Genomic DNA, 25,370 nt, shown 5'->3' on the forward strand with positions numbered 1-25,370 from the left:
CCTCAAATGTCACGCGTCACTCAATCTGTGGCGTCGCGAGGAGGAGAGGAAGAGGAAGATAAGATGTCTTTTCAATCGTTTCCTTTTTTTACGTTTTAACTGGAAACCTGTTTGGACAACCAGTGAGGAAACGTTTCCCCAGCAGCAACACAGCGACACAGTGGCCACTTTAGGCACACATGGACAATCTAACACAATGGAACATAACAAGTCCACCTTTGTGACGCTGATCATGCTCACTTTTGGTTGACAGGTTTTGATTCTGTCCATTATTTCCATCATATATGATTTGTCCAGTAATCTGTCCCTTTTCTTGTACCTGATTGGTTTGGATGCCGAGTCTGCACAGATGCTTAAAAACAGCTGCATCTCTGATAAAATTAACGTTTAATTACCATCTTTATCTTTAAACTGTCTCGCAATTATTGAAGTGGAGTTTGGTCACAGCGGTGAAAGCTTTACGGGAACCAAGCGAGACGTTTTTCTTACATCCCAACTGTGGGTGATGGGATTCTATCCATTTACAAGCTTTAATTTACTTCAGCAAAAAGCTTCCCAGGCTCACATCACCATATAAACCTGCAGGGTGTTTTGGGGCGTGTGCGATTTCTACCCACTCACAGATTCCTCCGAGTGTTTTTAAACACAAGAACAACCTGCAGTAAGGAGTAAAAATCTACATTCAAAGTCTTAATTGTGTGTGTGTGTGTGTGTGTGTGTGTGTGTGTGTGTGTGTGTGTGTGTGTGTGTGTGTGTGTGTGTGTGTGTGTGTGTGTGTGTGTGTGTGTGTGTGTGTGTGTGTTTCTTTGCGTGGGATTCCTCCAGAGACGCTGTGCATGTTTCCTGCGCATGCGTGTTGGGCCTCAGAACCGCAGACGCTCCTGAACGGCTGCTCACCGCTCTGAAACACCGCAGACATGTGGGAATGTAGAGGATGAATTTCCCCACACGGATCACTAAAGTACGAGTTAATTCATGCCGTTATAGGGTGAATGTCGGACTGGCGCTCTGCAGCCGCACCTCGACCCTCTTTCACTTTGTTTTACCTCCTGAATTTGACATGAATCACACGGCTTGCACCCCTTCTTTGGGGTGTCACAGGGGGGGAGAACATTCAGCTCCAGAAGTACGGAATTGGGAGAGAAATGAATAAAACAAAATCCGCCGGCGTCATCTGTTTGAATCAGGTCCAAGGCCCTCAAACCATTTGCTGTTTGGGTGCAGCTGGGTGGGAGGTTTCTAGGTAACTAATGGACCTGATCAAATTTGCAGCTCTGTGAAAAGGAGATTTTTCATGTTAAAACCACCGCCCATAAACTATTAATGTCAGAACGGCCCTGAGTTATTCAATATGTGATTATATATAAAACCAAAAACAACAAGAAAAAGCCTCACATGGAAAAGTTTTGAAGACAAACATGAGAACTTACTGAAGGTTTGATCGATTCTTCCAAGTCAGCATTATACTTTCTATAGAATAATGAGCTGAGGCTTGCTCTGGTGTCAGGTGAGGTGAAGGTTAAGGTGGTTCCTTTGTGGAGCCTGGCCCTGGAGTGGGACGTTGAGATATTGAGAACAGAATCTTCTCATTCTATTCATTATTATTTCAAACCAGACTGCATTTCTTCAACTTATCATTCAGAGCCCACCACACAGTCACAATGACCCCTTTTTGCTTTAAGAGTCAGGAGCTTAATGGAGGCAAATGATCCCTTTAACAGTGGAACGTCAAATAAAAGCCCCTTTGGAATCTCTTTTGAACTCCTTTGCTTTCTGTCCACTGGTTAGTGACAAATGCAGGCGCATCACGAATTGCCCTCATGCCTGCGCCCGCAGCAGAAGGGCTTCCATTTTTCTTCCGTGCAATCACCCCTCATTCATTACAATGGGTCACATTGGAGTGGCGAGGCCAGAAATGCTAATTCACATCCAATTTCATGGATCTGAAAGCACCCAAAATAGCCTGAACCCTGCTTTGCCGAAGCACATGGAGGTTCAGCGCCGCGATGGGCTTGATAAGATGATCCACGGGGCGCAGAACAGCTTGGGTTGTCGGGCATTGCTGGCTTTTAGTGCGTCGAGCTCATTTACGCCCCGCCGTACTCCAAAGGAATATTGATCAGAGGAGATTCGCTCTCAGTGCGAGTTGAGCCACTTCGATATTTTCTAACATCTGAGCTCAGTTAAAAAAGTTAAATTCTGAAACTGTGTGTCGTTTGCAACGCAGACTGACTATCTGGGGAAACAGAAAACAGTCCAGTGGTAGAGAAGCCACATCTGGTATCTCTTTATGGTTCTCTGACAAACAGCCCCCCCTGACCTGCTTCACTTAGTGAGTATTAAGGGAAAAGAAGAGGTAAATGTTAAGAGCTTTCATCAGAGAATGTGTCTGTCAGCTAACTGGCAGTGAATCAGTGTTTCCAGTTTATTAGACAGACCTGAGCAGTGTGTTTCTGTCACACTGAAACGCTGTTTTTAGAGGACTTGACAATTTGTACAAAGCAAGAGCGAAGGACCTGATACATGAGAGCTCAGTCAGGAATGAGAGTTTTCAAGATGCAAGTGAGGAAAAATGTTTTACAAGGTTTTTCCTGTCAAAGTGAACAATCAGTCAATGTTTTTACCAGAATAGTTTGAAGTGTTTTCAATCAGAAGCAATAATGTATTTGTTTACTAGACATTTAAAGATTCATTTCTACAAAACAGATTTTTTTTTTTAACAGATTCAATAATTAGGAACCAAAAAAATGTTTGAAGAAAGGCTTTCTCCCAGTTTTAGTTAAGAGAGGAGGAGATTTGCCTCTTTATATTTGGCAAATTAAAGCCGCATTCATTTAAACGTAAACTTCAATGCTCCAGATGCATTTCATATTATCATCAGTATTTCTCTGTGTCATGTTTTAGTTCTGGTCTGTACTTTGGCCCGATGCAACACGGGGCTCTCCCTTTTGAGGTCTGGCTGATTGAGGCCAGGTGGACCCACGGTGCAATCAGCCTAATGCACAACGCGAAACAGCTGCTGTTAATTGAACCCAACCAACTGAGCCTGAATTTGAGGGACATTTGGTCTGTCTTTAGTTTTTGTTTGCCTTTGTTCCCTTCTCAATTAACCAACGCTAAATTATTGTGGATGCAGGATGTGAGAAGTTGTAGCTGAAAAAACTTTGACTCTTGTTAATAATATTTTCCCTATTGTTTGGTCTTTCACATTCATACCTGTGCTGTGATTTTGCCTTTAAATAAACATTTTGGCACTGACCATCTTTATAAAACAGAGAATGTAACATTGTTTTATATGTGTGATATACAGCACATAGAAAGCTGTACTAGTCGCTGATGAATGCTCTTTAGGTTGTGACCCATAGGGGGTGCTGCAGCAGCTACATCATGCTATGTCTCTATGTGTATAATGATACGGGTATTCAAATTTTTACACGTCTAATCTAGCGGATTATAGAGGCTGAAAGGCCCTGGGAGACTCAATTAAGAGTGTGACACACAGATCAATCCATTCTCAGTTTAGCACGGGACTCAGAAGCGCCAACAAAACCTTTCCGCATCGAATTAGAAAGAAATGTTAACGGCGTCGGGTAATTACTTTGCAAAATCATTTCAGGTGCTCTCTGACAGATCGTTTGCCAGCCAAAGTTTGCCTTCACATGCCGGATGGCGTTTTTCATTACCCAGGGAGGGCTGCAAAGATCACATATTCATCATGCAGGGTTGCACCCCGCGGTGCCGGTACACGGGAGGCGTCGGTTGTGCATTCTGTCTCCCTGTTTGCGAATTCACTCTTGATTATGTCATTATATGTCAGTTGCAAATTTGTCCGCAGTGCCTCAGATATCTCAGAGAAGCACAGCAGGCGAGAAAGGGGAAAGTGTTCGCGGATTGTTGTCTGTATTTGCTTTCTCTCAGCGGGTTGTCAACAAGCTATCGTTCTCCATACAAATGACGTCTCCGTCTCGCAGTCATTTAATTGTTGCTAGTCAGTGCTCAGCGGATGAAACACACAGAGTGATAACAATATGCAGTTCCAATTAAATCCGCTCATGTGTGACTTATACTTGAGGAATTGCTTTCTGCTCCAGTCAGGAGTGTTTAGGACTTTACAGCACCATTGGGGCATTTATGCAAACATAGCACGAGGGCTCGGAAATTACGCAGAGGTGAGGTATCGTATTGACTCGGGTCTGTTGCTATGGTCCAACCAGAATGAAATTAATGAGCAGCCACCGATAGGACCGCTCGGGTATTTTGTTTTTTATCTCTACACCCGAGTAGACGTGTTCTGCTTCCGTCTGCTGTGCTTATAGCTCTGTGAGTGAATGAACTGACTCATTTTCCATTTGTATTACGCTCAACAGACTTGGAGAACTTCAAGACCCAGAGAAGGAGTCCAGTGAGGGTCCGTGCGGGCCAAGGCGTGGTCCTGCTGTGTGGGCCGCCGCCTCACTCCGGAGGTAAGAACCTTTACTCCACATTGTCTTGAGAAGATTTGAATGGCTACCTCGCGCTGCTTTACGCTTGGTCAGCCGTTCATTGGCGCTGCGCTGGACGCCCCCATGAGCAACTCAACAGGAATGGAGAATTGCACCACAAAGTGATTGCGTGGTGCCGTGTCAGCAATCAGGCCGGCTGTGTAGACCGGCACATCGCCTGTGTTCAGAAATTGAAATGTTACTCAAGCAGATAATGTCGCTAACTGATAGCTACATCCGAGGCTAACGTTGCCGCTTGATGACACACTGTATGTTGGCTTTGGTTTGGTGCCTGTTTAGCTCATTGAAGCAGCGTTGTATACGAAGGTTCGAAAGGGTCATCGTCTGTTCTACAAGGTCAAAAATCTCTCCTTCGATCCGTCACCTACTGTCCACCTTTGACTTCCTGTTTGTGTTGTTGAGGTCAGTGTTGTGAGTGGTCTCTACATCACCTGTCAGAGTTACAAGGAGGGCAAACTAAATCTTGAGCGTTTGGACCAAGGAGGCCGTCTGTGGCCGGAGTCCTGCCAGGCTGAGTAATCGAGTCTCTCTCCAAAGGTGCTTTGTTTGCTTCCCATCAGCCCTCTGCATCCATGACATTATCAATGGGAGTTTGTATCCAGTGCTATTAACTCCTACACAGGGGTCTGGAGATGGGCTTTGTGCTGCCTCAGCCAGAAGGGCTGAATGTAATTCTCCACCGTTGGAGAATTTAATGTAAAATGCTCAGCAGGGGGTGAAAGGAGTTTTGTGCGACTCGTAAGTTCTGAAGTTGGGAAGACTGTTTGAATCAGGATCTCATGCCAGGATTAAGTGAATCAGACCAAACGAAAGGCAAAGTTTGGCATTCTACACCAAAAGCCAGGGAGGTTTCTCATCTATATGTTAGTAAGAACGTGAAGCGCATTGAGAGAGACGCCACACCTGCTGATTACTACTTCACTTTTGTTGTAGCACCACCATCAGGCTGACGGACAACAGGCGGACTTCTAAACGGAACCATTAGACTGAGTGAAAAAGTATACCAGAGTGAAAATGTGACGGGAAAATGAAGAGGAAGCACTTTCTGGCTTTACGGTGCGACACATCATCAGTAACCTCACCGTGCGTTTCCTGTTCAGCCGGAGCTCAGTCGCGTCGTTTTGCCGGAGTCCTCTCCGTCGTTTTGCGGCATCGAGCACAGGATGAGGTGTTGCTGTTTTCTTGGCCCGTGTTGGTGCTGTTTTGTTTTGTCGGAGCTTTAATGAGACATCTCACCTCGTGTTGACAAGTAAAGCTGGAACAATGAGCCATATGCTAACATTTGGCAGTCTCGCCATTATAATTTTTCCAGGCCCAGCCTCTAGTGCATCATGTCCAAATGCTCACACACACACACACACACACACACACACACACACACACACACACACACACACACACACACACACACATGCATGTACACACTCCAGCCAGATAACAACCAAACGGAGGCATTGTCAGGAGAGTTTGTGCTGCTCTGTGCCGTGTCGTGATGGAATCCAAAAAAAATATGTAAAAGGACGGCGGCACCACAGCTTAAACGCCATTGTTTAGTCATTATTCACGGGGGAAGCGGCGGCGAGAGTCGGGAGAGTTTCCTCGTTTCCTGCTAAAAGCCCTACGTTGTGTGTGTCGCAGTGGCAGTCCCACGTGCGCCGAGCTCATGTTTACAGCTTTAATTGCTGCTGCAGATCGAATAGACGCGAGCACATGGACGACCTCTGACGGTTAGACGGCTCTTTGGGAGGGAAGATGAGTCGCTGTTATCTAACGTTTCCCAGGTGACGTTCTGAGTCACACATAAGCTTAAACAAGTCACTTTTTTAAAAAAAAACTTATATAATGTTGTGTTTGTAGCTTAGGTTGTCTTTACCATGAAATGTTTGCTTTCATTCCAGACACTTACCTTTACAAAATACAAAGGAAATCATCTTTCTTTTGGATTTGATCTTGATCTTTGATCTTTGAATTTGTTTGTATTGATTGTTTGTATTGATTATTAATTTAGTAGTAGCTGTAAAAGCAGCAGCACCACCATGACACGGGGTCAAAGCCCTGATTGTGCTTTCTTCACCAGCTTCAGTCCGATCAAACACGACCGTCACATTCACATCCACAATCTGATCCAGAAGCGTGACTGTGATGTTGTGACGTGACTCTGTGAGATCACGTTGGCAGGGGAGTGTGTGTGTGTGTATGTGTGTGTGTGTGGAGACAGATGGCGGCACACACTCTTACAGTATATTTAGATATTAAGCATGTGGTGACATCTTTGCTTCCCATTTTCTTACCCAAAGTGTGTTTTATTTTTAAAATGACTCGTGAGATTTCTCCGTTACTTTGTACTCGCGCTCGGTGGCTAAATGAGCTCGGCTAAAGGTCACATGGCTCATTTGAATTTTTTAGAGCCTGGGAAACATATCTCATCATGAATCATATGTTATTTACACTGAGCACAGACGGTTCCTCTCCCCTGTGACAAACTTTGCCGAGATCTTTTTCTCCTGCTTCTTAGAATGTGGCATTTTAAAAACCTTTGGGAGGCATTTTCTCTAATCATGTGGATTACATCATTCGTCTCCCACTGGTGGTGCGTTGCTCTTCAGTTGTGCAACTTCAGATCTGGTAGTATTTTATCCAGATCTAAGTTGCATTACTCAAACTTTGAGCTGTTAGTTTGCCGCTAACCTAAAGGGTTTTCTTATAAATAAATTTGTTTATACTTTCTCACTAAGATACATAGCAAACAGGTTCAGTTCATTTCCCACCTCATGAAACATTTACGGAGGCCGCCCTCTGTTACATCCATGCTTACCTCATCTGGGGCTCTTCTTCTGTTGTTTTTACAGCTCATTATTGCCGCTAGCCCTCGTTAAGTGTAAATGCATGACACAGCACTTCTCACACCTTTAATTTGACAAACACGACCGATCTCAGAGGTAATCTCCGGTTTTATTTAACAACTTTTTGGATATATGACACAAAAAACATTAAAAGCATCATGATTAGCAAAGTTCATGAATATTTAAACGTCAGAGTTGGTAAACTGAGCATGTTCGCAGACCGAAGGCTGGGTTGTACTGCTGCACAGGGAGCTACGCCGCACCCCTGACGCCCGAGCCCACGCCGCAGTTCTACCTCGGCGTGTCTGCCCAGCCTAATAGCGACTCCGCCTTGTAGAGGTCGATAGCAAAAAAGACGTTGGTGGATGTAGCAGGAGTACGAGGACGAGTAGCAAAGGAGCAATGCTGACTGCGCCTGAGTCTGGTCGAGGAACTTCCATCTTTTTCTGTTTCCTCTTTGTTTCAGTCTGTGGCTGCACACTGAATCTGCATCAGGGGCATGTGAGGACAGATGAATGGTTTAGGAATCTCTCCATAGATCCGCAGCATTCAGGTCGATCCCCTTTGCTTCTGATCCGCCACTCTGTTCAAGAACTTCAGCTACTTTTGTTTTGAGTAACTTCTTGACTTCAAAGATGTTTACCGAGATGCATCGCTCCATTTGTTTGGGTCGAACTTTGACTTAATCGCCAGAGACGGCATATGTGGGTCTAGAACGTCTTTGGTCTTTGGGGACATGGAAATTGGGATTTACTCAACAATTCTGTTTTAGAAATTCGTGTTCGTCTTGTTTATGCATTTGTTACCAACACGGTCCCTTTTTATTTTGAGCCTGCGGTCCCTTTGGACTTCCCTCCTACGCGGCGCTGATCACCTGGGACCCGCGCTCCTGCTGGGGGGGAGGTTGTCATGGAACGGCAGGGTTACACAGCACCTGGCCCACATCTGCCAATCCACACTGAAACACAACATTCACAAACAACAAAGCTAGCTGGAGCGCCATCACAGACACTTTGATTTTATTTTTTTCTCTTTTATGTCTCTTTTGAGTCTCCTGATGTTGTGGAAGTACAACACTAAATTGTCTCTTTTAATAACTTTGCCAAGGACTTTGTTGAGGTTACAAAAATCAAGCTCAAGCTCACATAAACAGAAACACTGCAGACGAGCGCCTCGTTCTTTGGAGTTTAGTTAAGGAGGAGAGAAGGTTTTGCTGCCGTGTGCGACTCGAGCGAAGATGAAATAAATAGTTGTTGTGAACGTTTGTCACAACTGGCTGATAATGCCGCCTTCAGATTTGAAAGAAAACATCATATTAATCCCGTCTGTTATGGCGTGTCGGGCATGATGCTGTGAATGTTTAGCTGACAGTTTGCAGCGCTGACTAATGGACTCACACTCCTAACAGCCGCGCGGCAAACAGTGCAAAGTGTTCTGGTGAATTAAAGAGCAACAGAAGTTCATTATGAGTCAGAAGAGTTCATTAAAGACATTTACGTTTTACCGTATGAGAAATATACTGGGAATTTACAGCCGAATCTCTTCATTGGGCTCAATCTGTCACTCAGCATCACACACAGGAGGACTTCCTGTTGCGTTTAGCCGTTGCAAACGTTCATCTGAGGAACATATGGACAACCTGTGCAGCTCACGTGTGCCTGCATCCCATGCCACCACCTGAGCCTGTCTCCATGGGAACAATCTGTCAAAATGCAACTTCGATCATCAGCTCTGGTTAAAGGGTTAATGGCGGCTATAAGTTCAATTTCTACAGGTCATTCCGATAATCTAATAAACTTGATCTGAGCACAGAATGATGTCAGCTCAGAGATTCCTCGGACGCCGCCGCCACCTTCGTCTTCTGATCTCGGTCGAATTCCCTCAAACTGTGTCGACGCTTGTTTGTTGCTATTCTCCCATCAAATCTATTACTGCAAATGCGAGCGGAGTGGCTTTTAGGCCACGTAACCCATAATTCACAGGCTGCTTTTACTTATACAAACAGCTCCATTCATCTCTCGTTATCAGGGATGTCTGCCGTCTCACACAGACCCTCACACAGCCCAGAATGATCCATTTGCTGCTCCGATTTCCATCAGCCGTCACTGTAAATTATTCCCGTTGATGGAGACGTTGAGGGCGCCGACGTGCTGGAGGATGAATCATCTCCAATTTTCTGGGATGTTGTGTTGAAAGGCAGGTCTATCTGCTGTAGTAATGGTGTCTGATCCGAGTTTTACACACACACACACACACACACACGCGTGCAGGCAGCAGCCATTATAGGCTCCCAATTCAGAGTCACCATCTCAAGATAAAGACCAGAGCAGATACACACTCCTCACTCACGGACAGACAAACACCGACTCACAGTTAACAAAGTTGTCAGAAATTTTCCTGTCAAAAACACGACGACAAAAACAAGCGCGAACCACATTTGAACCTTCCAGTGGAGAATTAAAGGATCAGGACGCAGCTGAATCTTTGTGAGGCCGGCATTCTTCAGTTTTATTCTAAATTTAGTTGGATTAGTATTTGGGATTACATGTGGGATTGTCAGAGCTGTGATCTCATTATTGTGGCTCATATATAAAGCGGAGAATCCCTATGGGCAGCCGGGAGTGTGCAGTCGCCGGAAAAGTGAAAAACACGCTGCCGTTAAAAGGTGACGGGGCGTAATTTGCGGCGGAAACGCGTAGAGATTTGCCTCATCGCCTCCTTTAAAAGATGTCAATATCCCATGCATGATTCAAGAAGCCATTATTTCACTTTAACGACGCTGCAAAAATCCTGGCGAGCGGCTGCAGGCAGCAGTGTGTTTGTGGCCGTGCCGCTCTAAAACCGGTGTTAGGCGGTTCAAGCCACACTGTAAAGTATTTTCCCAAATATTATAAAGCGACCAAGGAGCCACTCAGCGCTCCGTGCCGTATTTGTATTCGGTGCTGGCCTGTGTGGTCCTCTGCTTTGAGAGGCTGCTACATGGCTGTGGTGAGACCATGGACCTAATGCATCTGACCTCCTTTCCCTAATGGAAGCAGGCCTTTTAGGTTTAGTCAAGGCTGAAATCTCTTGTTCCCTACATGCAATACATCACAACTCCAAACACACGCTGCTCGCCGGGCGCTTACAACGCGTGCCGCCGGCAGGGATTCGTCCCGCGTGCGTGACCTAAGTGTGTTCACTGAGCGGACTTGTGTTGTGTGTTCTGAATCCAGATGGGCAGCCCCTGGTTAATGGCTGTTAGCGTCCAGGGGAAAAGAGTAGAGAATACAAACTTGGATGTTAGTTGTGTCGACGCGAGCGAAAAGCATCTGGATCCTGTACGTCCTTGGCTTGTCGCGTTCCATTCCTCATCCCTGCTCTCGCATCGTTAGCGTGGAATTGTTGCTGCCTGTTCATTACGTCGAGCCTAAATGGAAGCACAATGAAAACCTGCCACTCACTGTCACTGGTGATTGCATTATTCCATTACGGGCCCATCCGCAGAAAGGCTCTCAGCTCCTCAACTCCAATCATCAAACGCAACGCACGGTGCTTTCCACTTCCTATTTCCTGCTTCCCGTTTCTCACCATGAATCTTTAACGAGGCAATTAGTCACCCCTTGTTTGTTGTTGCTCCAGCTTGGCGGGCCCCGCACCTTTTGGAAGATATTGTTTTTAAAGACAAGACATTAAAGATGCATGGCTCGTCAGGGATGAGAGCTGGGATGTATTATTTAGGAAGAGGTGAGGATTACAGCTGTCCTTCTGTGTGTCGGGCCAAATCCAGCCAAGAAGCCATGATGGATACGAGTCACGGACGGTAACGTAACCTCAGCAGATATACATTATGTATCCTGTGTCGTTAATGCCGATGCACATCTGCCAGCAACAGCAGGTTTGCGAGGAGCTGCATGGAAGCAGCAGGAGGCTGTTTACACCACTGTGACATTCATGGAATATATGGGATTCCCGTCCATCAATTTCCTATATGTTTACCTTGTAATGGACTCACAGGGGGGATAGAGGCCCCGAGCAGTCATATGGCAGCAGACACGGTACACCCAGGGGTCATGTTTAGATTTGCATCACCTGCACGTCTTTGGATCCAGGATCTTCTCGTTGTGAAGCAGCAGAGCTCAGCGTTAAACACAAGCTGCGTCCAAAACATGGGATCTAAAATGACAAGACAAGACAAGACAAGTCAACTTTATCTCTATAGCCCAATATCACATACAACAGACCGTGCCCAAAGCTCTCTGGGAAGAGGGGGAAAAACTGCATGTATATGAAAGGAAGGAAGGAAGGAAGAAACCTCCAGAGAAGCAATTCCAAGAGAGATTCCACCTCCACGACCAGCGGGGTGTGCAAAAGGAACTTCCATTTCCTTTAATCGGTTTGTGGCCTCTGGAACCACCATTTAATCAATTGTGATGGCTCTCACGTTGAACCCACAGAGTGGAGCTCCTGTCCGTCTGCAGAGTGGAGCTCTCTGTTTCCTCGGTCAGTCTGTCTGTTAGTAGCTTATCTCGGAATGTTGGAGGCGGATTGCTGTGAAACTTGGCCGGCAGGTTGGACGCCATCCAGGGAAGAATCCATCACATTTTGGCTGCATTCTGAGTGGCCTTCAGCTCAGCCTTGGAGGAGGTATTCGCTGTACTGCCTTTGTGCTTTGTTTTGCTGGTTGTCAGCTTCTGAGAATGATATCTGTGTTTTTATCTGTGAGATGCTGCTGTCTGATGCAAACGCCTGGTTTAATATCGGGGGTCTGGAGAGGTTGAGATGGATTTACGCTGTGATTTTCTTGTGATTTGCCGGAAAACAAAAACCAGCAAGTTTAAACCAGACGGAAAGCGTTTTGGCTGATAATACCGGGGATTCATCATCATGACGTCTCCCACAGAACGAGCTGTTTGATTCTGCTTTAATATCCAGAAATCCTCAATATGAACGCAGGTGGAGAACGATTCAAGTCAGAATCCAAGACACACATGGTGTCTTTGGCAGTGAGAGGGGAGGCAGGTGTAGCCAGGAGGTTTGGATCCTGACTCCTGATCACAAGGACAGCTCGTCCTCCAGCTGCTTAACCACTGAAACGACACGCTCAGTCGTCGCAAAACATTTCAAAGTAATCGTGTCACTTAGCGATGTGCAAGGTTTGCAGTCAGAGCCCACACATCCCAACAGAGAGGAATACTGAGTCAGTAGATGAGTGTCCAACTCACGTCTCAATTATTCCCTCTACTGTAGTGCCGAGTCATCGCTTAGACAAGTTGTTACCAACGGCCAAGATTGCTTCTGGGACAGGGATGCAATACGGTCCAGAGCAATCTATCCTGGTGTCAGAGTGTCAAAACATCATCATTCCTTTTTATAATGTTGCTGATTGTTACGGCAAAGCCCGTCTGACCGCGCTCCATTTGCCTGATGCAGGACTGGGAGTCTTTCCCAGAAGCTTGTTATCGTGGATGATGAATAGCAGAGTAGCAGGTACAGTACTGAACAGTGCCATCCACAGTATATTGGTTTTTATTGGGTATTATGCAGGGTTTCTCCACGCTACATCCACAGCTTAGTGTTGATTTAAGGATCCTCTGCTGCCCTGTGACGCTGCAAACGGACACGAATGCAGAATTACGTAATCCCTGTGTGTTAGAATGAAAAGGCAAATCTAATTATAGAGAAGAGATAGCAGATGATTGAACAGTATTTGGGATCATAACACGCCTTGATCCTGATGTGTGAGTGTTCGGTTTAGTCTGGGATTGAAACATCAATCTTCAACCTTTAACACACACACACACACACACACATGCTTCGACCGTCTGGAAGAAGCCGATCACCCTCAGCGTCCTTCACCAAACACTTAAACTTTTATCATGTTTGAGGGAATCTGTCGGAGGCGGGCGGTGAATACGAGTAATCAATCTCCGGTTATGAGGGTGAGTTTTTAATCTCGTCAGATTGACTCACAGTTCGCTCCTCTTAATTGCTTCGTCCCTGAAGGCGTCCGTTTAGACCGGAGCGACGGCGCTGATTCTCTTTACAAGCGCCGTAAACGCATCACGGGGATGTTTTGACTCCGCTTCTTTCCGCAGAGCTCACCTTCACCTGGATCCTCAACGAGTACCCGTCCTTCGTCATCCAGGACACCAGGCGCTTTGTGTCCCAGAAGACGGGAAACCTCTACATCGCCAAAGTGGAGCCGTCGGACGTGGGGAACTACACCTGCGTGGTCACCAACACCGTCACCAAGACCAGCGTGCAGGGGCCGCCCACGCCTCTGGTGCTGCGGGTCGACGGTACGTCACACACACGACTCTGAACACACACACACACACTCACACACATATTTTCAAAGTCTCATTAAAACGAATAGAGTCTGTCTTATTTGTGATTCAAATCCCAGTCAAGTTTCCACAAACAACAGAAGGTGAAAATCTCTTTGAAATCAAATCGTGAGCCAAACTCTCCGACTCAAACATGTTGGGAGGCGTCAAGAGGAAGAAATATCAAGCTCGGCGTAGACGCAAAAACACTTTCACACTGATAACAGAGTGCGGATTCTTCTCAATATGTCCCGTGGCCAAACCCAAGTGGAACAAAAACCTGCAGAGCTAATTTAATTGTGTGCATGTAGACGGACAGAGGCGCCGCAGGTTACAGCTCGCCCCAAATCTCTGACCAATCTTCCTCTGTAAATGTTACCTGCAGGTCATATTCCCAAACAAATTCCAAGTGAGACGATGGATTCCCACATGATGACAAAGCATATACGCTCTCACACACGCACACACACACTCACACTCACACACACACACACATCGTATCTGAAATGTTACCCTGGTGGCTTTAACAGACGTAGGACATTTTCCAATATCAGTCAGACTGTAAATGCCTTCTGTTATTGCTCAGCGGGGAACATAAGAAAGCTTTTTATTTATTATTCTCGACGTACAATCCAACTCCATTCCACTTCTTCTTCTTCTCCCACTATGTTCATATTTTGTTTCTGCAACTGGTTGAACCTTTGTGTGTGTTGCACTCGGCCCTCCCCAGGTGTGATGGGCGAATACGAGCCAAAGATCGAGGTGCAGTTCCCCGACGTCGTCCCCGTCGCCAAGAGCTCCACCGTCAAGCTGGAGTGTTTCGCGCTGGGAAAGTGAGTCCCCACACACACACACCGCCCGCTACGGTACTGTGACTCAAAGCGGCGTCGTGATGACATTGTAACGACATTGTAACGACTCTCTCTGTATAAAATAACAATACGCTACAATGGAGACACAACTAAGCCTGCTGATGGGCCTGGTTTTGCTTTTCAAATTGACTGTAACGGCGTTGTCGTGTCTCCGCCTGCAGCCCGGTGCCGACCATCAGCTGGAGAAGAGTGGACGGTGCCTCTTTTGGCAGGAAGGTGGACATCAACAAGGCCAGCGGGGTGTTGGAGATCCCCTACTTCCAGCAGGAGGACGCCGGCGTCTACGAGTGCGTGGCGGAGAACAGCAGAGGGAGGAACTCAGTGAAAGGGAAGCTGTCTTTCTATGGTACGTCTCCGCCGGGGCTTTGATCCCAAACACACCACAGCTACTTCACAGAGTTTGTCCCGGGGAAGAGAAAATATCAAATGGCGTCTTGCCCTGTCAGCCGTTCATCTTCAGAGTTCCGCCGTCGTCCTCCTCGCCCCCAAAAAACACTTCCACCCGTTGCTTCGTAACCTTCAAGAGAGAAATCCTCAAAAGGTTTCACAGCTGCTGGCGCCTGAACCTCACAGAGAGCAAAATAGAAGTGGCTAACCCAGGATCAAAGAGCGCTTTTGGAGAGGCGTCGCCAGCTCAGAAGTTATATTTGTTGTCAACCAATCTGTAGCTTTTATCAGGACTCGTATATTACTGCGTCATACAACCGGAACGGGCTCGTAAATTAAGCTATTACCGCTAGTTCATTTCTGACAAGCTTTTTATTGTGCCAGGGGCTAACAGGGGACTGTACCACACACACACACACACACACACAGAGATTTATACCACCCCCTCCTCCTCCTCCTCCTCAGGGTGATGTGATTTTTCCCTCACCAACACCCCGGTCTTATGGCTCATACTCTGCCAGAGCTTTTAATGGCCCTTGATGAAGGATTTTTATGTTTCCTCTCTCCATTATTTTGCAGTTTATGCATTTGATGGCGTCTCCCGTGCGAGGAGCCTGTAGGGACGAGCGCCATCCAAATAATCAAATCCAGATTTCTCTTCTCTTGGAAGGAGAACGTCTTTGATATGATAATAAGGTTTTTTTGCGAGGGTTTGTTTGTTTGTGTTTCCTGTTAGCAGCACCTGTAGGTAAGATGGAACGCTCACAGCCCCCGCAGGTATGAGGAGGATTACACACACGCAGAGAGATGATGGACGACCTGAAGAGAAGGAATATGTTGAATTACGGCCATTTGTGCAAAACAAGGTTATGATTTTCCAGGATGTGGTCGTCGTTTAAAGTCGCTCTGCACCTTTCCCTCCCTTCCTCCCTCCCTCCCTCCTTCTCTCTCTCCTTTCCTCCCTCCCTCCTTCCCTCACGCCGCTGTATGGGAGTCGCGTTTCTCCTGCTGAGATTTAAGCCCCCGTCTGCTCTCTCAAAGCCGGGGTGGACTGGCCGCGTGCCAGGTGATAAAAATCTGTAATCTCATTTTAGACTTCCATAGACAGGCGCTTTGCGGGACATCCATCAAGTGTGCGGAAGAATAGGAAGATCGATACGGGGGGTGTTGGTGTGCTTGCGACACCCATACCAGCGCTGGCACAGGGACAATAAGGGCCGGCCTCTCCTTCCATTTCCACACTTAATTGTCCTCCTGTACTTCCAGGGGATTTATGAAATGAGATCACGGTTTGTGGATCGGCCCACACCGGATCAGATCGACTGGGTAAAGACGCCGCCGCTGCATCACGTCTCCTCCCCGTTATCTCCGACAGCCTCATTTGTAATAACTCTAACTGGCTGTTTGTTTTCACGTCCCGATACATTTTTCAATTTCCCCTTTGTTTGCTCCGTTTTTTCCGAACGCGTTTTATTTTACAATTTTCTAATCAACAAACGGGAGAGAGACAGCTTGTTTTACGATAAGGGAAACATTATCTCAGTCAGTCCTCATGCAGGGCTGCAGAAGGAGCTTTGTTTTCCCCTCTGTAAGCTTTTTAAAACAGCACTGGAGTGATTAATAATATGTTTGTGCTCATTTCCACTCCGGGCAATGCGTGCAGCAAGACGCTGTGACTGCAGATAGGAACTCAAAGAGGAATAATGAAAGGAAACGCATTAAGTCACTGTTGTTCCCCAAATAAAGTTTCTGCTATTTCATTTTCTTGTTTAATGAATTCGCCTCCTGAACGAGAGACATGCAAGAACGCAGCAAACACACACCTTGCTCTCCACGTGGACCCGCCAGCTCACACAGACAATAACCACCATCTTGTAATTTCGCCTGTGTGTCAACACTGATGGGGGATCTGTGTCGCTCTCATATTAAGTTTGATCCATGTCAGAATGAGACAACAAAGCCTGGATGAGTGGCAGCATTACAACAATCATCTTGTCATCCGTCTGCGCTTTCTCTCTCTCTCTCTCTCTCTCTCTCTCTCTCTCTCTCTTTCTCTCTCTCTCTCTCTCTCTCTCTCTCTCTCTCTCTCTCTCTCTCTCTCTCTTTCTCTCTCTCTCTCTCTCTCTCTCTCTCTCTCTCTCTCTCTCTTTCTCTCTCTCTCTCTCTCTCTCTCTCTCTCTCTCTCTCTTTGTGAGAATTGAAGCAAAGGACAGAACGTCACCTCCAAGTGTCAAATTTGCATCCTTATTGGTTTCCGGATCACATCTGGAACGAAGCTGCGGTGCAATTTCTTGAGATTCTGATCCGATATTTGGCCGGAATTGTCGCTGGAAGGACACTCACACTCTCCGAATACCATTTTTGTCCAGTTGAGTGATTAAAAAGCAAACATTGTGCAGAGACCTTTGTTTGGGTGGGAGCCGGTGAGCGTTTGCCCCTCAGCTTGTGTCCTCATCTGTATCACCGTCGTGTCTCACTTCCACCCACTGATCTCGCCGGAGGGAATGAATGCACAGATAATTGTAATGGAGGGAGATTAATCACATTATCAGAGGAACGTGGCGAGGCAGGCGGGCCGGCCCACTCCCCTTGAACCCTGGCACGCCGCCCCGTATTAATTTATGTGGCGGCTTCAGACGGGCGGTAAATCTTTCTTATACTGTCGCCTGAGATAAGGCGCCAGTCATTTATGTGACGAGACGGCCGTCGTAAATACACAGATACTTTCTATCTTAAGATTTCAGATGTTTCAGAGAACAAAGAGGGGGATTCTTGTTTGTGCTATTTAAAGGAATAGACGTCCAGCAGAGGAACAGGGACGATTCTTCTACAGCGGTATCGTTCATGCAGGTTGGAGCCGGTTCAATAACTTATCTTTAACCTTTTCATCCTGCATTAAATGGTGTAAGCTGCTAACTATTGATCCCTGCTGATATTAAGTCATGTTTGTTATGTATTAATTTTCAGGCAGAGGTCAGGTTTGGGTTAATTGGAAGCGAGAGCGACGATTTCTGCGCTCAGATGCTTCTTAAATGAACTAATTGTCCACTTGGTTGGTTCATTGATTCCCTCTGAAGCTGCAGCCTGGTAAACATGTAACACGTGTGTACATGTAACGCTCACGTCGGGTGTTTTGCCTCCGCAGCGCCCCCCCACCTGACCGACAAGCCTCAGGATGCGCAGAAGCCCATCGACGACACGCTGCTGTGGGAATGCAAGGCCAGCGCCAAGCCCAAACCCTCCTACCGCTGGCTGAAGAACGGGGAGCCTCTGGACCCCCTGGAGGTGGGAGGGGGCTCACGGGAAGAGTCCAAGGTGAGAGACGCAAGTTAGCCGTGAAAAAAAAAGGGAAGAAAGCCCCGCCCCTTATTGGAGAGCTGCCTAGAATTCCTCCTGATCTGTTCCATATCTAAAGAACAACACACAGGCGGAGACAGGGAAGAATCATTTGCATCCTTAACGACCAATCAGGTGAAAATAACAATAATGATCTTTTATCGTCGTCACATAAAACATCTTAAAGTTTGCGATGCCAGATCCAGCAGCACAGATACAGATTAACACATCACTTCTTTCCTCCCGGTTTAACACAGCAGCCAGTGTGAAGTTCAGTTAAACATTTTCTGTGCAAGATGAAAGGTATTTTAAATTACATTTAGAAGCTTTAAAGATGCATTTTTGTGGTTGGTTTTGTTTTGGGAGTTTTTTTGTACTCAGAAGCAAATAATGGTGTCATCGGCTCGTACTTGGCAAGAACCAATTATTTTGAAATGGCTGCATTTGCTGAGAACTCAATTTGGCATTAAAAGTGTGTGTGTGTGTGTGTGTGTGTGTGTGTGTGTGTGTGTGTGTGGTGTGTGTGGGTGTGTGTTTGTATAGTGTATTGCAAAAAGAAGCCAAAGTGCTGCCATTTCCTGTCTGTCATCAAACCGGTGGAGTCTGTCACACAATTTTCAGCGCTCGTCCTCTCCTGCCCGCCTGATCCCAATTTTACCATTAAGGCTTTTCTCTCTCTGGGGAGGGAGCAGAAACACCTCACAAGCCCCAAATACGTTTCACATTGAGGTAATTTGCCGTGTTGCAGTGCTCCCGGAGTGAGCGTGGCTTCCTGCCCCCGGGCGGCGCTCCTGTGAGTCACAGTCACTGATAGCGGTGGCGGGTAATGAGGCCGAAACAGGGCTGTTGTTGTTGTTTGTGGGAATTTCCTCACCGCGGGGGCTCAGGTGTGTTTAATGCTCTGATATATGGATCGCAGGGCGGAGATGATGAGATAAACTTAAATGCATACTTAAATTAACCATAAATAAGCAGAATTGTCACCATGGTTTCCTTCCTGTCGCCTCGCGGGTTGACATGTTTAATATTTAAAGCCTGACAAAGGTCACTTCCTCTATTCTCCACACATCCTTAACCACAGGAAACACTTATCACTCCACCTGTGCATCTTCACTATTGATTGGTAAATAACGTGGCGGGAAGATTCCTCGGGCTGGTGGCCAAGGTAACATATTCCTGCGTGCATGTGGCTTTATTAATGAGGCGGGGTGTTACCATTTTCAAAATGCCACCGTCAACAGCGGCAACAGTAAATCAATTTCCAAACCCAAAGGTCAGCGATGTAGAGAGAGAAGGAGAAGGAAAGGAAGGCCAAGGGGGCCATTTGTTATTCCTCATTAGAATGGATTGGTCCTCCCTCCCTCTCTCTCTCTCTCTCTCTCTCTCTCTCTCTCTCTCTCTCTCTTTCGTCCCGATGTTCCTCCTCACGCTGGCATTTTTTCCTCACCCTTTCTCTCCTCTCGCCCTCATTTTGGTTCCCCTCCAAGGGAATTAAATGGCGCTGCGGAGGGCTGTCACTTCAAAATGTCACCCTGGCGAAACAAGGACCCGCTCATGCCTAGATTTTTTCACTCCCCCCTCCCCTCCCAGCCCACCCCCTTCATACACCAGTGTGTTTCTGGGATTTTCCACGTTCGACCTCCAACGTTCAGGACGCAGGTTGTGAGAGAGACTGGCTGTTGTTTTGTTTTCCGTGGTCACGCTCGTTGCTATCAGGACGAGGATAACATCAGTGCCATAAAACCGACAGCCAGCAATTTGTCTTATCGCGTCTCAAATTCTGAATCTGGAGCCGATATCAGAGGAGAATGGAGCATAATTAATGACGGCCATGAAGGAGACGAATGCCAACATTTGTCTCCAGCGCTAAGTAGACTGATACAGAGCCCCCCTGCTGTGTCTGAGGCTTTTTACCAGAGCGGCGGGAACAGAACAAAGTGGCGTGGCACCAACTCCTGCACTTACACAGACCTCTTTTTTATCTCCTCCGTCCCCCTCGGGCCCGTGCAGTGTCTCACCCAAAAAAAAGACCATCCATCATCTATTCAGAGTAGCTATCTCTGTATCTGAGTCTTTCTGTGCCTCTGCTGCACTCACCCTTTGCAACATTTTCCCTTGAACGCACACACACGCACACACGCACAAGGCATCCAGTCTCAGTGCCGGTCACAAAACGCTGGCACCTCTGACCGCTCCCCGGTGGCAAAAAGGGCTTCAGAGCCAGGTCGGCCATTTGTGTGCGTGTTGTGAGCTGCATGAGGAGCCCGGTGTGTGTGTAGAGGCTTAGCAGGGTCGCTGACTGATGTGCAAGCACACTCCTTGTCTTTTCAGCGGCGTAACGATTCCAGAGGACAGCCAGACTGGCGGCTGGGACCCGGCAGGGACTACTTTGTGAGTGACATTAAAAGGCCCCGGCTACACTCAGCGGGAAAGATCAAGGGCAGGAACAATGAGCGCTGCCACACATAAATTGACACGACTATAAAAAGGGAACAGAAAGCCGTGCCAATCCTGGGAAAGGTCAAATAAAAGAGCGAGCGGCGAGAAGGAGAGAACTTTGCTCAGGTTTGTTATCGTAACCCTGTGTGAGCCAGGGAGCGGGCGAGTGCTGGCGCAGGCACTTTGAGATTGCGTGCGTTCTGAGCAAAGCAGGTTTTTCTCCGTCACATTATGCCGCATTCTACTCTGATGAGCATGAAAGAGTTTGCCTGCCCACTCTCGCTTCTCTCCTCCGTCTTTAATCCCGCCGAGGCTTGATTACGACCACCGTCTGATAATGTCTCACCGCTATGTTAGGCAGAGGGGGGTAACGTCTACTCACCACGGGCCTATTAAGAGCTCAGAAAATTAGCACTGTTTCAATTATCAACTCCCCCAGAGGAGAGGAGAAAGTGTGGCTAAAGCTCGAATTAGATCAGGCCATTCATCAGAACCAACACAGTCGTACTTACCGTGCCCATATATGGACCTAATTACCACAACTCAAAGCACTTTTTACTTCAGCTCTCTCACATTAACACCTCGCATGTGCTACAGCGGCGGCTCTAATTGGACTGTTTGTAAGGTAAAGTTTGTAATGAAGATCGTTCCCAATTCCGTGTTACAGCGAGAGGTCAGCCGCCACACTGCCACCAAAATAGATCTCCTCCGCAAGCGTGGGGATATAAAGTTTGTTGCTCTCAGATCAAGCGGATGAAGCCGCGAGCGTTTTGTCGGCATCTGCAGAGGGTCAGCGAGACGTCGACACCTCACGTCAGTCCATGTAAAGGATCCATATTCTGTGCATTACATTACGATTATTTGGCAGACGCTGTTATCCAAAGCGACTTACATTACCACCCTTCGCAGAGGGGGGAGCAATTGAGGGTTCGGTGCCTTGCTCAGGGGCACCTTGGCAGGGGCTCGAACCGGCGACCCTCCGGTTCCCAAGCGGAAGCTCTACCTACTGAGCCACTGCCTCACCCATTAGACACAAAGGCAGATAGATGTCCGTTTAATGGATATGGAATAAAAAAATACAGTCAGAAAATAGGGACTGGAATAGAACAAACTAGAAAAAGCAGAGCAGAATGTTGAGTTTTCTTAAGTTGTTGTGTAACGCCCTCAGTTTCCTAGATTACTTATTACTCAGCCTTCAGGATTAATGAACGTTTGACACAAATTACCGTCGCTGTTTTTCCATCTCAGTCTTCCGTCGTTTATTTTAAGATCATACAATTTGAAACGGCAAGAGCAGCAAAGAAAAACAAAACATGCACATCGTGACTTCAGGCTTCTTTCGTCTGTCGACTGAACCGGAAGATTCTTCGACGAAAAACATGACAAGTGCACTGACAATAAAACAGAAGTGTCTCAGGTAGAACGCTGAACATCAGGAACACAGTCCTCTGATGTATTTCCAGGTTGATGGCGTTCTGCTCAGTGTGTGTGTGTGTTTGTGTGTGTGTGCATTTATGTGGAGAGGGTTTGGAAAGTTTAATTCCTTTCTATTTGTTAACAGTTTCATATGAGAAACTGAGTGCAGATCCAAACACATCCTCCTGACCGCTGTGACATCATTCTGTGTTGGCTGGATTTCAGGGTGGGGTCGATTTCAGTTTGTGCTTAGGGCCCCTGAAAACACTGGGGCCGGCCCTGGGACGGCTGACACCACAGATTTCTTGTGTTGTGCCGATAAGGTACCAAGGAAGGATGAGGTCACCCAGATCAATACTGATACGACTGTTTGTCTCCACTCCACACCGCTCATATTCCAGCATGAAATAGGACAACAAAGGATTTTTTTTTTTATCCGTTAATCACATTTTCTTCCTATTGTAGGTCAGCTTTACATTAATATCCATGGAGAAACAGAGATTTATATACAAAAGAAGGCACAGAACAGATAAGAATCCAGATCCAGATGCCAGATATTCCCTTTCTCCTTGGTTTAACAACTGGCGTATAAATATGACAAACAGCTCGGCGTGTTTTCTGCTGCAATAAGGCAGACGGATCCCATCAAATACATAATGTGACAGCTTAATCCTATAGACACGTAGCTCCAGCCCGCCAGCTGATGTGGTTTTACCGAGCATTTTAATTTGAAGAGGATAGACAACTGGAATGGTGATGGCAGACAGGTGGGTAATTATGAGTACACACACACATACATGTACACATACACACACACAAATTGCCGCTATGAAATTAATTTCCTCGATATCAGCTTACTCATTAAACTAACTCCTGCTATCGTGGATGGCTCGTTCACAGATATCAAACATAAGAGACATTTCTCTAATGTTAACTTCTTGGAACGTCGTCTCATAACTGTTAGAACAAACGGTCCATCCAGCGGGATGAGGAGGTCTGGCTTTGAGTTTCGGGGTTAAATGCGGATATTCCCATGAAGGATGAGGGAATTCCAGCATTATGAATATTACACAGAAAAATGGGAAATGTTCATCTGTGTTGTTTTTGTTTTTGCCCTCCGTGACTTCCTTTCTGTATCAGTGTTCACAAGAGACGGAACAATTTAAGGGAGAAGCCAGGCTCACCTTATTGCATTGGATAACTAATGAGCTAAGCTCTGCTCAAATGAGAATGTTTAAGGAGGATGCAGCAGTCCTTAGAGGAGAAGAATTCCCGTCGGATGTAAACCCTGAGCTGTGTTGAGGCGTATTTTCGTGCCAGAGGCAACCGCTGCACCACTTACTGCTGACTTCTACCTTTGTGTAAAACTTTAAACTCTCTTATAAGGTTAGCACATCGCCTTCCATTTTGAAATGTGTGATGGTAGGTGTGTGTGTCTCTGTGTGTGTGTGTGCTCTGCAGTACAGGGTTCAGGCGAATAACGGAGTGCTGACGATCAGCAGCCTGAAGCTGGCCGACATCGGCATGTACCAGTGTGTGGCGGAGAACAAGCACGGCAAAGTGTTCACCAACGCAGAGCTCAGAGTCATAGGTAAGGTCACACACACATCACAGGTAGGGGGGGGAGGGGTCGTGCAGCTGCTTACAGAAGGCCAGATAATACACACAAAAATACACAAGTCAGCCTAATGCGGGTGCTTTAACGCGCCGTTCACAAGTTGTGCAATGAATAACTCTGTCAGGCCTCTGCTGAAACAAAACAACTTATTCAATTCATTCATTACACAAGCAGAGATTCAGACTCTTCTGTTGCATGGAGCTGTGGCCACTGGCTTCATGTTCGAGTTCAGTCCCAAACCCAATCTGAATCTACCTTGAAACTTGAACTCTTCACTTTTAATATTTCATACAAATCCTTCAGCTTGAGATTCACTCTATGATGACCTCATTACCTCTTTGATTATCTTTTGTACATTCATTTCACATATTTAAGGACAAAGCAGTTTTATTGAAACTCCCAAAATCTATCATTCTATCTAATATAAATGATAAGTATACATCCCACTGCTGTGTGTGGCGTTTGAGGTAGAGTATAGCGGAGGAAGACTCTTAAGTGCATGTATGGTGCGTACTGTACGGCGCGTGGTACTGACAGGTGCTGAGCCGTGTCAGCGGCGCCAGGCTGCACGCTGTCTTTGAAGAGCGTTCTGCTGAGCATACAAAGCAGCTCCAGACGACGGCGCCTTAGTAATTAAAGCCTGAAGGAGCGGCAACAAAGCCTCCCTCTCGTTTTACATCCTCTCAGTGCTGCTCGGGAGCCGCACAGCTTAATTCTGGATGCATGATGCGCTTTAAAGAAACAACACGGAGGATTAGAACATCCACCTTTCGATGAAAATGTCTCCTTTAAAACCATGTATGCATGCCCGCACTTCACTGAGTGGCTCCTTGTGTGTGTGTGTGAGTGTGTGGTTTGCTTGGGGTGCATTTCTTAGTGTTGTGTTTGTTTGTATGCAAGTGTGTGTGTGTGTTTGTGGACAAAGAGAAGGATGTGAGTGCTGACCTTCTTAATGGATGGAGCGACCCTTGTGTGTTATGAATGCTCCTCTGCTCTATAAGCTTTCATTCCCTCATCTTTCTCTCTCTCTCTCTCTCTCTCTCTCTCTCTCTCTCTCTCTCTCTCTCTCACTCAGCCATCCCCCCAGATTTCTCGCAGAACTTGTTGAAGGCCCAAACTCTGGCCCGGCAGGGTGGCGACGTGCTGATCGAATGCAAACCCCGAATGTCTCCCAGGGGCATGATCTCCTGGAGGAAGGGGAAGGAGGCCCTGAGAGAGAGCCACAGGTAACACTTCCTGCCTGGCGTGTGTCGCCTGTGAGACTTCATATTAATAGTTTATAGTCGTCCTGCATTCCTCCCGCGTTATCTTGTATTTTCCTTGCTCCATATTCATAGTGACAAACCTCACAGAGCACAACCACAGTGTGACACAATACGATTTGAATTGCATAACACATTCTCCACTCTGCCAGTATCGTCCCCGCCGCCGCCGCCGCCGCTGCTGTCTACTTCCACCTCTGTACTCTGCTGTCTCAGCCGCGCTCCCAGCTCGGGATGCACTGTTTACTTAAGGTAATTGGCCGTTCCTAGACTGCGGCGGTTCGGATCGATGGACTGATCCATCAGCTCATTAGCAGTGAGCGAAGCCTAGAGGGGTCGGTGGAGAAGCGCCGGGCAGGCGACGCTCCTGAGCTGCCGCGGGAGACA

General features: G+C 46.8%; 1 protein-coding gene across 1 annotated transcript in view; it reads left to right on the forward strand.

Moving 5' to 3' along the window:
• The window catches only part of cntn3a.1 (contactin 3a, tandem duplicate 1), a 56,065-nt gene that overhangs the window by 14,923 nt on the left and 15,772 nt on the right, over positions 1-25,370 (forward strand). Inside the window, exons 4-10 of the mRNA XM_076163403.1 lie at positions 4,368-4,463; positions 13,423-13,626; positions 14,384-14,486; positions 14,687-14,871; positions 18,058-18,197; positions 23,565-23,694; positions 24,797-24,947. Coding sequence (XP_076019518.1) covers positions 4,368-4,463; positions 13,423-13,626; positions 14,384-14,486; positions 14,687-14,871; positions 18,058-18,197; positions 23,565-23,694; positions 24,797-24,947 — 1,009 coding nt within the window. The remainder of the gene's footprint in view (positions 1-4,367; positions 4,464-13,422; positions 13,627-14,383; positions 14,487-14,686; positions 14,872-18,057; positions 18,198-23,564; positions 23,695-24,796; positions 24,948-25,370) is intronic.

Source organism: Genypterus blacodes, unplaced genomic scaffold (assembly GCF_046128005.1).
Source record: "Genypterus blacodes isolate CSIRO-AG114 ecotype Tasmania unplaced genomic scaffold, CSIRO-AGI_Gbla_v1 ptg000131l_1, whole genome shotgun sequence".
Taxonomy (NCBI): Eukaryota; Metazoa; Chordata; class Actinopteri; order Ophidiiformes; family Ophidiidae; genus Genypterus; species Genypterus blacodes.